Source organism: Desmodus rotundus, chromosome 3, assembly GCF_022682495.2.
Source record: "Desmodus rotundus isolate HL8 chromosome 3, HLdesRot8A.1, whole genome shotgun sequence".
In the NCBI taxonomy this organism is placed as follows: Eukaryota; Metazoa; Chordata; class Mammalia; order Chiroptera; family Phyllostomidae; genus Desmodus; species Desmodus rotundus.
In genome coordinates this window covers 152,785,386-152,800,004 of record NC_071389.1, presented here as the reverse complement: position 1 = coordinate 152,800,004, position 14,619 = coordinate 152,785,386, and the positions used below count along the sequence as shown (strand labels likewise).

At 44.6% G+C, this 14,619-nt stretch overlaps 1 protein-coding gene across 3 annotated transcripts in view; it reads left to right on the top strand.

Annotated features, from left to right (window-relative positions):
* SLC4A8 (solute carrier family 4 member 8) overlaps positions 1-14,619 on the top strand; it is a 74,637-nt gene that overhangs the window by 28,875 nt on the left and 31,143 nt on the right. For all 3 annotated transcript variants that reach the window (XM_053921480.2, XM_053921479.2, XM_053921481.2), the window contains 7 exons: positions 831-988; positions 3,789-3,876; positions 4,811-4,957; positions 5,777-5,877; positions 12,077-12,251; positions 12,862-12,995; positions 13,749-13,994. In XM_053921480.2, coding sequence (XP_053777455.1) covers positions 831-988; positions 3,789-3,876; positions 4,811-4,957; positions 5,777-5,877; positions 12,077-12,251; positions 12,862-12,995; positions 13,749-13,994 — 1,049 coding nt within the window. The remainder of the gene's footprint in view (positions 1-830; positions 989-3,788; positions 3,877-4,810; positions 4,958-5,776; positions 5,878-12,076; positions 12,252-12,861; positions 12,996-13,748; positions 13,995-14,619) is intronic.

Genomic DNA, 14,619 nt, shown 5'->3' with positions numbered 1-14,619 from the left:
CATCCTTTTTCCAAGACTAGGGCCCCTTCTGCAGAAAAGGAGGCCTGCCTGCTCATCCCTTCTTCCCTCTGCTGCAGCCTGGATGGGGCTGACTCACCACTTTGTTCTTCCGGGGCCAACGTGCTGAAACTGAAACTCGCACAGATAATCCTCCCTGACACAGGCCTCCTGATTTTTCAGATTTATTTTTTGGCACCTGCTCTCCATCAGCTCCTTACCTCCAAGGGTTTTGTTGAAACAATATTTTTTCTACTGTCTCCTAGAAGTGTTCCGTGGGTGATACTCTTCTTGGGTACTGTGACTTTGTTGTCTGAGGTCTCCCTGCAGTTTCTGGTTCAAGCCGTGGTTTCCTACCTCCAGCCTCTGCTTGTGCTGGTCTGTCCTTGACGTTACCTTTCTGAAACACCGTGTCAGGTGATGTCTCTGCTCCTAAGGCAGGGAGCCTCATAAAACCTTGAAACCTCTGACAGAGCAGTCAAGTATTTTAAAACAGAAAATCTTTGACATAAAGCTTCAAAAACATGTTTCTTTGGAAGCATGTGTAATGGAATTCAAGTCAGAGCACCTGGATTTAAATCCTAAAAGCTCTGTCATCCCAACAACTCAACTTCACCTCTCTGGGCCTCAGTTGCTTCTTTTTTTAAAATAAAAAATGGAGCTAATAAGATCTATCTTACCCACCTTACAGAGTTCTTGTAAGGATCAAATGAAATAGGGTGAGAAAACATTTGTTAAACCATGAAGTGACGCGGAAATGTAAGGCATGAGGAAGGTGATCAATGTTGGAGGCAATGCCTCCCAGGTTCTCAGAGTTTCATTTGGACTTTCAGGTGGACCTTCATTTCATGAAAAAAATTCCCACTGGGGCAGAGGCCTCCAACGTCCTGGTTGGCGAGGTGGATACTCTGGACCGCCCCATCGTTGCCTTTGTGAGGCTGTCTCCAGCTGTTCTTCTCTCAGGCCTGACGGAAGTGCCCATCCCCACAAGGTACAGACAAAGACAGCACGACTCAGTGCGTTCTACCCAACGCACAGACTTATGTGAGCTCGGGGGGAAGAAACCAGCTAATGCCCAAACCTAGGGTAATTAATTAATTTTGGGGATGCTGCTTAAAATTCAGCAGTGACCTCACTGGGGTATATTTGGTTAATCTCCATGCAGAAGAATTCTAAGACTTTTAAGGCTCGATGATACATTACCTGCAGCCCTGCAAATGGGGAACTGAAGAGCGTGCAAAGGGCATGGCAAGGGCTACCTTACCCTCCCAGTTCTATAGAGCTGTGTGTCCCAGGGAAGTGTCTCTAAGCAAAGGCATTGATGTCTCTCTCCACAGTTCTGGCTTGGATTTATTTGGCTTGCAGATATGTCCACATTTGTTCGCAGGGCTATTCATGCACTCTGAAGGCAGTGATTCAGGTGACTCAGAGCCACATTAATTACACGGTGTCAGATGTCCAGAATGCAATTTAGACTCCTTTCCAGGCCTTGATAATTTCAACTTCCTTATTCTTTTCTTCTCTGCATCATTTTCATTTTTTAGAAAATATTTTATTGATTATGCTATTACAGCTGTCCCATTTTTCTTCTCCCCTTTATTCCCCTCCACCCTGCACCCCCCTCCCACTGTCATTCCCCCCCACCCCCTTAGTTCATGTCCTTGGGTCATACATATAAGTTCTTTGGCTTCTCCATTTCCTATACTTTTCTTAACCTCCCCCTGTCTTTTTTGTACCTACCATTTATGCTTCTTATTCCCTGTACCTTTCCCCCCCATTCTCTCCCCATCCCCTCCCCGCTGATAACCCTCCATGTGATCTCCATTTCTGTGATTCTGTTCCTATTCTAGTTTTTTGCTTTGTTTGTTTGTTTGTTTTTTAGGTTCAATTGTTGATAGTTGTGAGTTTTTTGTCATTTTACTGTTCATATTTTTGATCATCTTCTTTTTCTTAGATAAATCCCTTTAACATTTCATATAATAAGGGCTTGGTAATGATGAACTCCTTTAACCTGACCTTATAGGGGAAGCACTTTATCTGCCCTTCCATTCTAAATGATAGCTTTGCTGGATACAGTAATCTTGGATGTAGGTCCTTGCCTTTCATGACTTTGAATACTTCTTTCCAGCCCCTTCTTGCCTGCAAGGTTTCTTTTGAGAAATCATCTGACAGTCCTATGGGAACTCCTTTGTAGGTAACTGTCTCCTTTTCTCTTGCTGCTTTTAAGATTCTCTCCTTCTCTTTAATCTTGGGTAATGTAATTATGATGTGCCTTGGTGTGTACTTCCTTGGGCCCAACTTCTTTGGGACTCTGTGAGCTTCCTGGACTTCCTGGAAGTCTATTTCCTTTGCCAGATTGGGGAAGTTCTCCTTCATTATGTTTTCAAGTAAGTTTTCAATTTCTTGTTCTTCTTCTTCTCCTTCTGGCACCCCTGTGATTTGGATGTTGGAACGTTTAAAGTTGTCCCAGAGGTTCCTAAGCCTGTCTTCATTTTTTTGAATTCTTGTTTCTTCATTCTGTTCTGGTTGGATGTTTATTTCTTCCTTCTCCTCCAAATCATTGATTTGAGTTCCAGGTTCCTTCCCTTCACTGTTGGTTCCCTGTCTATTTTTCTTTATTCCACTTTCCATAGCCTTCACTTTTTCCTGTATTTTGCAACCATACTCAACCATTTCTGTGAGCATCCTGATTACCAGTGTTTTGAACTGTGCATCTGATAGGTTGGTTATCTCTTCATTGCTTAGTTCTATTTTTGGAGTTTTGATCTGTTCTTTCACTTGGGCCATTGTTTTTTGTCTTGGTGTACCTATTATGTTCTAAGGGGTGGAGCCTTAGGTATTCCCCAGGGTGGGGCAATCCATGTTGCTGCATTATGGTGCTGTATGTGGGGGAGGGGTCAAAAAGGAACAATGCCGCTTGCTCAGTGGGCTTTCATTCACTTCCCCTGTTACCCATAAGCAAATTGGGCCCTTCTGGTAATGGTTCCCGGGTGGGTGGGCTTGTGTACCTTCTAGGACCCTTTGGGTCTCTCCAATGAACTCTCCTGTGAGGCTGGCAGTTTCTCCTGCTGCCACAATCCCCACAGGTTTTTTCAGTCAGAGGTTTTGAGGCTTTATTTCCCTACCCCGGAACTCCGCGTTTTGTGGTCTGTCTTGCTCCCCAGTTGTTCCTCCCAGTTTATCCGCACACAAATGTGGGACCCCCAGTCTACCAACTGCAGCCTTGCTGCATGTCCTCTCCACCCCTCCTACCAGTCTGAACGAATGTTTCTTCTTTAACTCCTTGGTTGTTGGACTTCCATACAGTTCAATTTTCTGGCAGTTCTGGTTGTTTTTTGTTTTTATATTTGTTGTTGTACTTCTTTTGGTTGTGCAAGGAGGCAAAGTGTATCTACCTATGCCTCCATCTTGGCCAGAAGTCCAGGAAAATCTCTCCATCATTTTCTTATTAGAACAATGAATGAGATTCTGATAATGTTGAGTATGCATTACAATGCCATGTTTTTGGAAAAGTGTCTTTTCTATAGCAAGGAATGGAGTCCATGGAAATCCCAAGAATTACAACCACATTATTGAATGGAGACATACTGATAGCTTCCGATGCCTACAGTGGAGCTGTTAGATGAAGGCAGCTCATTTTGCTCCATCATTAGTCTGCCTCCTTTTATTGAGGGTACTGTGATGATTTCTGTTTGATAGGAGAGAGAAACATTTTGCTGCTCTTTAGGGAAGAGTAAGATGTCACTTCTTCATTTTACTTATGTAATTTCCTTCTTTGTGTGTGTTGCCAGATTTTTGTTTATCCTATTGGGTCCCGTGGGGAAAGGTCCACAGTACCATGAGATTGGCAGGTCCATGGCCACCATCATGACAGATGAGGTATGTGGCACTTCTGTTTTTCCTTCATTCATCCCATAAATGATTCCTGAGTATTTACTCTGTACCAGGCACTGTGCTCATTGTTGGGTATAAAATCGTTACAACTGAAGTATCTGCTGGGAAGCAGTTCTCTGATTGCTTATTGCTTATCGAATAATCAAGGATGCAGAGAAATCTTTTTCTCGGAAAATTATTATTCCCAAGTAGGATACTAAGAGAGAAAGGTATTAAGGCCGACTTAACTTTCTGGAGAGGATTGTTAATGAAATGCATCCAGCCAGTTTACATAAAGAAACCGCAGTCCTGTTCCACGTGAGACCCGTTTTAAGAGTCAGGGGTTTATGCTCGGCACTGTCATGTGAACGCACCAAGGCAGCCAGACACTTTGGCAGCCATAGAGCTGAACCCCGTGGCGTGCCTTGGTGAGGACTTTGCTGCTCATGTAAGTTGCAAAGCAGGAATGTCGAGGCATATATCTTAGCAGGCGGAGAAGATGGGGGCTGTGTTTTATCAGCTCTCTTTGATTGGGAGGCTTATTTCACCGAAGACCTTCATTCGTAATTCCACCCAGTTTTTCCAAACATTGTGATCAGGAAAATTTTCCCATGCATCTTTTATTCCACTCTCTGAGGAAATAACAGAATTATACAACTGTAGAATTATAGAATGCCTCATCCAATGTAAAAATTATACAAATGTCCTGTCTCTTCTTATACTAAGAGACATATGTTTAGTTCTTTTTGACTTATTTTTAGGTTCATTTTTAAAAGTTGTTTTATCCTCGCACTTCTCTAAATGTTAAAGTTTTCTACATTTCAGATCCCTATGACAGAAATAAAAATCAAGCGGCTGTATTCATTTTCACCATATCCATTGGTGATTGTTTTAGGTAACATCATTTTCAACTTTCCTGAGGGTTTTTTCTTCTCTGTAGATTTTTCATGATGTGGCATATAAGGCAAAAGAGCGAGATGATCTCCTGGCGGGGATTGATGAGTTCTTGGACCAGGTGACGGTGCTTCCTCCGGGGGAATGGGACCCCTCCATTAGAATTGAGCCACCCAAAAACGTCCCTTCCCAGGTAATATATGCACATTAGCCAATGGTGGCTTGGTGTCACTTACTGAGTGCCCAACCGTGGACAAAGCAAAGACCATGTTGGGTATATGCTAAATAATCGACACACGGCCCTGTTTGGGGGCACCTAGAGCGTCAGAACAGTAATGGAAAATGAATATGCAATACCACAGATTGGCTCCAGTGTGACAGGGTCAGGGTCAATCAGGATGAATTTTCAGCCCACTTTTGACGAACTGATGTGGACTGGCAGAGAGGAGAGTGAAGGACATTTCTTGGGAGTATGTTATGAATGACACTTTTAAATGAAAAGAGGAAGTTGTACAGAGAGAGCAAATAGAGTTCCCCACACTTTTTTGACAGGTTAAAGATGGGAAGGATACTCCTACTATGCACTAGACAGTAAACCAGGTGCTTTACATATGCTAATTCAATCTTCTCAGCAACATCCCTGAATAGTTATTGTTAATCTTAGTTTACAAAGGAATGAAACTATCTTCAAGGTTTTCAAGTAAAGTAAGATTATATAGAGGCAGATTGGAAACTGGAGCTTAGGTTATATCTGGTGTCAAAGTCTCCATTTTTCTGCTTCTGGGCAAGGCAGAGTTAGAAGTCAGGTACTAGTAGAGAGGAGGAGAAATTATATTCTTGTTTTTTCTCAGAAAAGTCAATAAACTGCCCCAAATCAATGAATGCATTTGAAAGCTACAAACACTTGGGTATTTTTTGGCTGCTTTTGGATTATTTTACCACTTCCTGTTGTTAGTAGAAGTACAGAATGGATGGCTGACTTCATTGATTTTGTGGTCATCTCTGTTAAAAGGAGAAAAGGAAAATGCCTGGAGTTCCAAATGGAAACGTTTGCCACATAGAACCAGAACCACACGGGGGCCACAGCGGGCCAGAACTGCAGCGCACCGGGCGGTAAGTTCCAGGATACTTCTCAGCTGATGCTGCTTGCTGGGCGCCAGTTGTGTAAAGGAATGAGTCATCCTCTTTGCTTTCAGCCTTCTTCTCTGTAGCAGCTTAAATGACTGGGAATGACTCTTCAAATGGAACCATTGGCTATAAGTATTATGAACATACCAAGTATTGTATTCATTCAGTACCGTGCTCTGTCTCACCTCCAGTTCTCCCTGTGCGTTGTCCCCTATGACTTGAACGCACATCCCCTTCCTCCTCCCCTGGCTGACTGCTGCTTGTCCATTGTCTCAGCTTAGGTGTCACTTCTTTTGGAAAGCCTTCCAGGACTCTCTATAGGTGAGGTTAGGTGTTCTTGCTATGTGGTATCACAACTTTGAGCTGTCTCCTGCCCACCTGCCACCCTACTCCCAACCCCCTGTTACAACTCTTATTATACTTCATTATTATCACTTGGTTCATTGTCTTCCCTGCTAGAATGTCTGCCCCATGAGGGCAGGGACCCCACTATATTACTAGCACCCGGCACAGTGCCCTGCACAGAGTAGGTACTCAGTAATGAATGAATGCATGCATGCTTTTAGCATGATGCCTGTTCTAAAGTAACATGGATGGATTAAGTATGGGTAATATTGAGTGATTATTTTAAGAAACTCCCTTAGGGTAGCAACATAGGTACCATTTTTGGTGTGTGTCTCAGATAGGTAATCCACTCTTCTAGGCCAAGATTTTAAGGAGTGATGTCCAAGAAGGAGGTTCACTGTGGAAGGTGAGGGAAGCAGGTTCCCAGGCTAGGAGGTTTTATCTGCCAGGTGGGAAGGCAGTAAAGCGGAAGATACTTTGGGTTGATCACGAGAGCAGGCTGAGATGGTGGTTCTGGCTCTGTGAGCTGTGCTTATCTTGGAATGATCTGCTGGGCAGAGGTTCTCAGGGCAAGACTCAGACATGGAAAGAAGCTTTTAACATTTTCTACTCTCTTGCTTTTGCTTTATTTTTTTTCTTCCCTGCCCCCAATTTTTTTTTCTTTTGAATTATAAAGGCCATTTACTTTCCCATTTTTGGAAATTTGGGGAGAGGAAATGAGAGGAGGCTGAGGAGCAGGAGAGAATGACACTTCACTGCAGTGTCCTGACAGGGGAGTTTGTCTCCTGGTCGGAGGGATGGATTGAGGATGGGGAAGGGTAAGCCTGTTCTGGGGAGGGATCGCCGGAGCAAGGAGGAGCCCTTTCTTTGATGGAAGGGGTCGCTGAAAAGAGGGAGCAACCTCTAAGAGTAGGTTTAACATTTTCTTTTAAGTGGGGAGACTTCCAAGTTTGGTGGGGAGGCCTAGTGTTGAGAGGCAGTTCAAGGGAAGCATCTGTCCTTAGAGTAGGTTCTGGGGTTGAGACAGTCTTAGAGGGGCTGGTGGTGTTTTGTTTGCTTGTTTGTTTTTAGGTGGTGGTATTTAAGGGGAAGGGCCGTGGGGTATGAATTTGATAGTGTTTCAGAGTTGTGATGAATCTTTTGAATGTATAGAGTGTTGGCACCCCGGGACTTAGAGTTCAAAAGTGGAAGAAATGAGGGCATCAGGGTGCCCCCGAACAGATCACCCATGCAGTGGCGAGCCTTCGGGTTTCTGTTAGTGGCAGGGGGAGGAGAATAAACTAGGACCCCAGGCCTTTTGAGGGGGAAGTAACTTATAATTGGTTCCATATGGGGGTTTAGGAGACCATTACACTGGATTTCAGTAGTTACAGAATCTCAGAAATGGCGCCTGACATCCCAAAAGAAAATCCCATATAGCTAGGACCATCACATGTTTAAACACCAACCCCAAATTACTTCACTCACAAAATGAAATGGGGTTTGAGGAATTTTCCCACGCCACATTGTAACTTCTGGAATTGGCAGAGCTGAAAGAGGAAGGGTTATCTGGGCTCAGAGCCTATTTTGCTTGGTGTGGGAGATGCTTTCTCTTCCTAAGCTCCTGCGGTTTTCCTCAGGGCCCTTTGTAAAAGGCCTCAAGACACTTGGCCTTCCTCTCATTGCAGCCTTTTAAGCTGGGTGACCTAATGCCTGTATCAGGGACTATAGTTCCATGCCAACTCTGGCCCCTTTCCCAAGCTCAGTTTATGTAGGGGGCAAATGTGAACCTTCCTCTGCAGATGGACATCCTAGAACTTTCTGGACCCTCCTGGACTGAACAGACTAAACTTACCTTGGCCTGGGTTTTGTAATTCTTTACACCATTAGTTATGTTTCTTTGAGGTGGTACAGAACCTGGGGCAAAACTTGGAGACTTAGGGCATAGCACCCTTGTTGGATGGAAAGGTGTTTGAAGGTGTGGGAGTGCAGGCAGACTCTAAGATGGAGGGAAAGGAGACAAAGGTGAACAGAGGACTCTGAGCTTTGTGTTATCTGATCCCCGAGCCAGGGCTCAGACAGCGCCTTAGAGCTCCCTGATGTTGACGTGGGCAGTGACGCCTGTGCATTTTTGCACATAACAGAAGGAAAGTCTGATCAGACTGTTCCTAGGCCAGACACTTCACAGCAGAGAAGAGACTCTGGAAAGGGGGTTTCCAAGGTGGATTTATGTACTTAAGTGTGGATGCCACTTTTGGGAAGGGTTAACAAAAAAAAGAATCAGGACCTGCTATCTCGATGATCCCCCTACCCCCGTACTTCATGCAGGTTTCTTCCAAAGCACAGCAGACAAATGGATGGCTGTCCTGTCCCTAAAGCCCCCCACTCCCCCGCCTGCCCCAGAGAAGGGCTCCCTAAGTCAGTGCTCCAGATCCTAGTGACCCTCTACACAGGTAAGTCCTTTCTTGCATCGAGCTTAAATTCATATTTATGTAAGCCTGCTCCCCTGCCAATGTGAACATTAAGGATCGTATTGAAAGGTAAAGGAAGTCTAGAATCTGAAAGAAAAAAAAAAGCATCCATGTCTGATTGATATCTGTGGTAGATGTGCAATTATGGTCCGATTTTATGTATGAGTGAGGTATGTGGTTGACTCCATAAACAGTGTTCAGAAATTATTTTATTAATTTGTAGTTATACCACCAATCAGAGCCTCAGATCGTTTCTCTCCCATTTTAATTACTGATAGGCAGACAGATGTCCTCCCTTTCTGTGGCTTCTCATAAAGCCATTTCACATAAATCTTCTGTCTGTTACTCACAGACACGCCTCCCTAAGGGCGGACCAATCACGTCAGCGCCTCAGGCTGCCTCGGTGGGGTGAGGCTCATTCCTGCAGAAGGAGATTTTTCTCTCAGAATAATACCATTCAGAGGAAGGCTGTTGGTGATTGAGAGGTGATATTCACATGGTACTAAGATGCTATGTTGGCTAAGGACCCAGAAACACTAGAATCTTGCCCCAGACTAATTGCAGCTGCCTGTAAGTTTTTTAAGGGGCTATTTACCCAGAGAATAAAGCAAGACAAAAACACTTTATTACAAACCGGAGCCTCAGTCCCAATCCCTGAGGTGGATCTCTTTCCTGTGCTCTGGGTTAGACTCTGTAGATAGCTCCTTCCTTAGCTCCTTTTGGCCAGGCAGGCTGAAACCAAAGCAGGTCACAAGGCTGGCTCTGCTTCTCTCCCCTGAGCCCAGATCCAGGCTGGGATGTTACTGCTCTAAGTTGAGAAAGGGTGAATCCCAACTCTGTCCACCCAAACCAGAGGGAAATAGCAAGTGGGGATTATCATACAGTGTTTGCCCTGTGTCCACCTGCATACTCATTGTACCTCACCAGAGGAGAGAGAGCTTTTGAATGGAGGAGCCTTGTTGTGCCTTCTCTCCTGGCACACAGGTCCCAGACCTTGCGGTACACCTCCAGGCTCCTAAAAAGAGGAAGGAAGGAAGGCAGGCCGGCAGGCAGAAAGGGAGGGAAGGAGGGAGGGAGAGAGGAAAGTAAGAAAAGAAAGGAAGGAATGAAGGGCTGGCCGAACCTCCTTTCATGAGAGATTGTTTTTTAAAGCTTTTTATTGTAGAAAATTTCAAACATATAAAAAAGAAGAAAAAGGATAGTATAATGAACCCCACCATGTGCCCATCAACAGTTATCAACATTTTGCCAACTTCGCTTTACCACTTAATTGTTTTGTTTTATGTTTTCTAGATTATTTTAAACCAAATCACCAGTAGCATGCCATTTTACTTGTAACTACTTCAGTATATATCTTCGTTTGGTAAGGACATTTTTAAAAACAGCTATCATGCCATTATTAAATCTAACAAAATTAACAATTATTCTTTTTTTAATACTTTTTAAAATCATCACCTGAGGATATGTTTATTGATGTTTTTTAGAGAGAGAAAAAGGGAGAGAGAGAGAGAGAGAGAATGAGAATGAGAAACATCGATGTGAGAAACATCGATCCGTTGCCTCCTGTGTGTACCCTGACTGGGGACTGAGCCCACAACCTAGGCATGTGCTCTGACTGGGAATAGAACTTGCCACCTTTTGGTGTACGAGACAATGCTCCAACCAACTGAGCCACCCAGCCAGGGCAACAATAATTCTTTACATTTTATATTGCTCAGTCCATATGCAACTTTTTGTGATTGTCTTAGTAACGTCTTTTTAGAGTTAATTTGTTTGACATAGGATCCAATCAAGGTTTGCATTTCGTTATTATGTTTCCATTCTATTGCAGCGCTCCCTCCTTTTTTTCTATCCCATTGATTTATAGAAGAAACCAGGCAAATTGTCCTGTAGAATGCTGAATGGCTCTTTTTGTCATTTACCTAACAACTTTCACCGTGGTACAGTTACTCCCCTCTTAGAAGTGACTCAGTGTGGGAACACTGCTAATCCTGGGTGTCGGATATCTTGCACTTGATCTGTCCCTCAGTGCCGAGGAGTCCTCGAGTCTTGCCCCCAGGTCCTGTTCATTCTAACTCCTGATTAGCCCCTGAATCTGTTTACTTCTCCTCACCCCAATCCACCGCCCCTGGTCTTGCCCCATGTTCCATTCCTTACACCCACACCCGAGTGATCCTTCCAGAATGCAGGCTTAATTATGTCGCACCCCTGTGTGCAATCCTTCAGTGACTTGATATACCATTGGGATAGCGTTCTAATTCCTTAAAACAGTTTCCAAGGTTTTTTGTGCCTCAGCTTTTCTAGCTGCTCTAGCCTCGGCTATTGGTATTTGTCTCTCACACTGTGTTTTCCAGCCGTATGTCTTTCAGCACCTCGAACCTGCCGTGTGCTCTCACTTCTAGGTTTCATCCGTGCTAGCCCCTCTGCCTCATCAGGCTAACTCCCGGGCCACTCTTTGAGTCCCTGCTGAAATGCCTCTCCCTGTTCTGTGCTGCCTGACTCCTGCACTAGACCTTTGGTCCTGGAGAGAAGGGCTAGTTTGTCTTGCTCACTGCTGCTTCTCCAGTACCTGGCACAGTGCCTGGCACAAAGTATCTGCCACTGCTTGGCAACTGCATGAATGAATTATTATGCTAATTTCTTAAGAGTAAGGTGGGTAGTTGTTCAGAGTAGGAAAGTGCATGCGAAAGACGCATATTTTCTAGAAAGATGTAATGAAACTAACAGTTTTAATACCTTGAATTAGTTTTGCGCCTTTCCTCCTAACAGCTCAGAGCTTGGAGCTGATACTTAATTTCATGTTAAGTTTTTGGAACTTTCTTTTGAATGGGTAATATGCACACCTAAATGAATTCTTTTTATGCTTTGGCTAATCACTCAAATTCATGCTCTCGGTTGCAAACAGAATCTTGGCTGATCCCAGGCAAGTCTCTTATACTTGGGAGTCAAATTGAAGCCAAAGTATTATCTTAGTATAGAGTACATCTGAAGTGCTTTTATTTTTTTTAAACATTTTATTTAGCCCTGGCTGGTGTGGCTCAGTAGACTGAGTGCTGGCCTGCGAACCAAAGGGTTGCTGGTTTGATTCCCGTTCAGGGCACATGCCTGGGTTGTGGGTCAGATACTCAGTAGGGGGCATGCAAGAGGCAACCAATGTGTGGGAAACATCAGTCGGTTGCCTCTCATGCAAGCCCCAACTGGGAACTAGGTCCACAACCCAGGCGTGTACCCTGACTGGGAATCGAACTGGTGACGTTTTGCTTTGTGGGACGGTGCCCAACCCACTGAGCCACGCCAGTCAGGGCTCGAACTGCTTTTAAATGCGTGCTGTTGTTATGCTCCTGTGAAAGAGGGCCTGTGCCAGAGGCCTGTCTGCCATGTGTTCACAGGCTATTTGGGGGCTTGGTGCTGGACATCAAGCGGAAGGCCCCCTGGTACTGGAGCGACTACCGGGATGCACTCAGCTTGCAGTGTTTGGCCTCCTTTCTGTTCCTGTACTGTGCCTGCATGTCACCTGTCATCACCTTTGGGGGATTACTTGGAGAAGCCACAGAAGGACGCATAGTAAGAACTTTTAACCACTCTAAATGTCCCAAAGAAGACTTAAAATATTGGGATGGCAGCCAAGTTCCCTGGGGGAGAAGTTCCTGGGCTAGGACCAGGGAGACCGGGATCTCTCCGTTGAATTGCTGTGGTGTTCCGACTTCATACCACACAGCAACCCAGTGTGGTATGCTCTTCCCTTAGAGCAGACTCGCTTCTGCCTGAATCTCCATTTCAGTAGTGGATTGTCCAGTTGAATTGCCCATTACTCCAAGGATGGGAAATGATCTATTAATGTCATTTGAAAATAAGATTTAAGGTGATTCTGTATGATATCTCTTAGAGTGAATGGTATCAGTGTGCTTTCTCTATATTATTTAAATAGTGGCCTGAGTCACTGCAGAACGGGACTTAGTTAAGGAACTATATGTGGATGGATTTGGGCTACTGAATTATCAAAGGGATACCATTTACAGGAGTATTAGACAGTGTGTACACATCCCTCTTGCTGAGATGAACCAAGCAAACAGCTTGTCAGGGTGCACATGAGGGCTAAGTCGGGAATGTACATAAGCTCGCACTACTCATTACAGATGGGCTGTGGGCTCAGTGATGTGTTTTTTCCCCTCAGAGTGCAATCGAATCCTTGTTCGGAGCCTCCATGACTGGGATCGCCTATTCCTTGTTTGCGGGACAGGCTCTCACTATCCTGGGAAGCACTGGGCCAGTGCTTGTGTTTGAAAAGATCTTGTTCAAATTCTGCAAGTAAGACATCTGGTTTTCTGAAAACTCTAGTGGGATGTGTTATTGTGTTGTTAGGGTTGAATGCCAGGGTCCCAGCCGAGTGCATGCAGGCTAATACCGTTCTGGCTGGTAAGAGCCTGAAGAAGGAACATTGTTCGGTGTGTGGTTCTGCCTCTAGGTGGTACCATACCTAAAACAGCAGATCTCCTCATCTTAAAGAGCTTTATTAAAATGTCCCTGAGCATTGATTGAAATCTTGACTTTTTATCTTTAAGAAAACTCTCCTTAGCTAATTCAAACTCCTCCATTTCCGTTTCAAGTCAGTTTTTAATTTGGCCTTCTTACCCTTTCATATTTTGGTTGCTGGTGGTGGGTGCTCAGCAATGCCCTCATCTCTCTACTTTTCCTAGAACTGATTTTTTAATAGACTTTTTTCATTTTGTAGTAGAAGTAGGAGCACATAGAACAAGGGCTAGCCAGCTCTTTTTTCTTAATTGCAAGAATGAGATCTTGATCACATTGGGCAGTAATGGCAGAAATGTTGGGGGGGCGCAGTTCCCCACTTTCTATGTCCTTGTTTAGCAAATGCCACCCGTGAAGCAAATCTTTGTCACAGCTGTCCCGGGGCAGCATTGAAAAGTGAAGTGCAGGCAGAATTAAAGAGAACCAGGTTGTAATGCTGGTGCAGGTAGTAGGAGGTGAAGTCACATTTTTGACCCTTTGTCTCTTACTGCCACCGTCCGTGTTTTTTGGTGAACCTTGGTCTTGTTTCAGAGACTACGCTCTTTCATACCTCTCCTTGCGTGCTTGCATCGGACTGTGGACTGCCTTCCTGTGTGTTGTCCTCGTGGCAACCGATGCCAGTTCCCTTGTCTGCTACATTACCCGCTTCACTGAAGAAGCATTTGCCTCCCTCATTTGCATTATTTTCATCTATGAAGCAATAGAAAAGCTGATTCACCTGGCAGAGACCTACCCCATCCATATGCACAGCCAGCTGGACCACCTCAGCCTGTATTAGTAAGTATGCTTTCTGCTGATCTTTGCTGGTTTGTTTGTTTGTTTATATTGAGCAAATGGCCTGAGTTTAATGGCTGATGTCGTGTGCCAGGCAGTGCTTACAGCTTCTGTTAAGGAACTGCCTTGGCCCTCTGGGGAGCAGAGCTCAAATATGGATGTGGAGACTTCGGGGGCTGCCAAAGGAGAACAGTCAAAATTGATGCCAGAGAGGACGGACTAAGAGCAAAACTCAGATGGGACTTGAGAAATGCTTCCCAAATATGTCTTTTGGTTCCAGGCATTGAGACAAAATAGTCTGCAAGTGTAGCAGGGAGAATTCAGGTTAGTTGTTGGGAAGAACTTCATTTTGTAAGGACTTGTGAGACCCTGGGACCATGTTACCAAGATTTTTATCTCGAAATCTATTTATTTACCTAGATTTCAACTAAAGAGACTGTTTTCTTCATGTGTTCAACATAGTTTGGCTCAGCTGTGTCTGTGTTTGCAACCATCAAAGAGACTCTGGTCCTACACAGCGCATCTTCTCTGGAACGGGATTCTCGAAATCGTGACTAGACCCTCCTCCGTGAGCCCTGTGCGTGAAGGTCCAGCCCTCTGCCTGTGCAGTTCCGACGCAGAGGGTCTG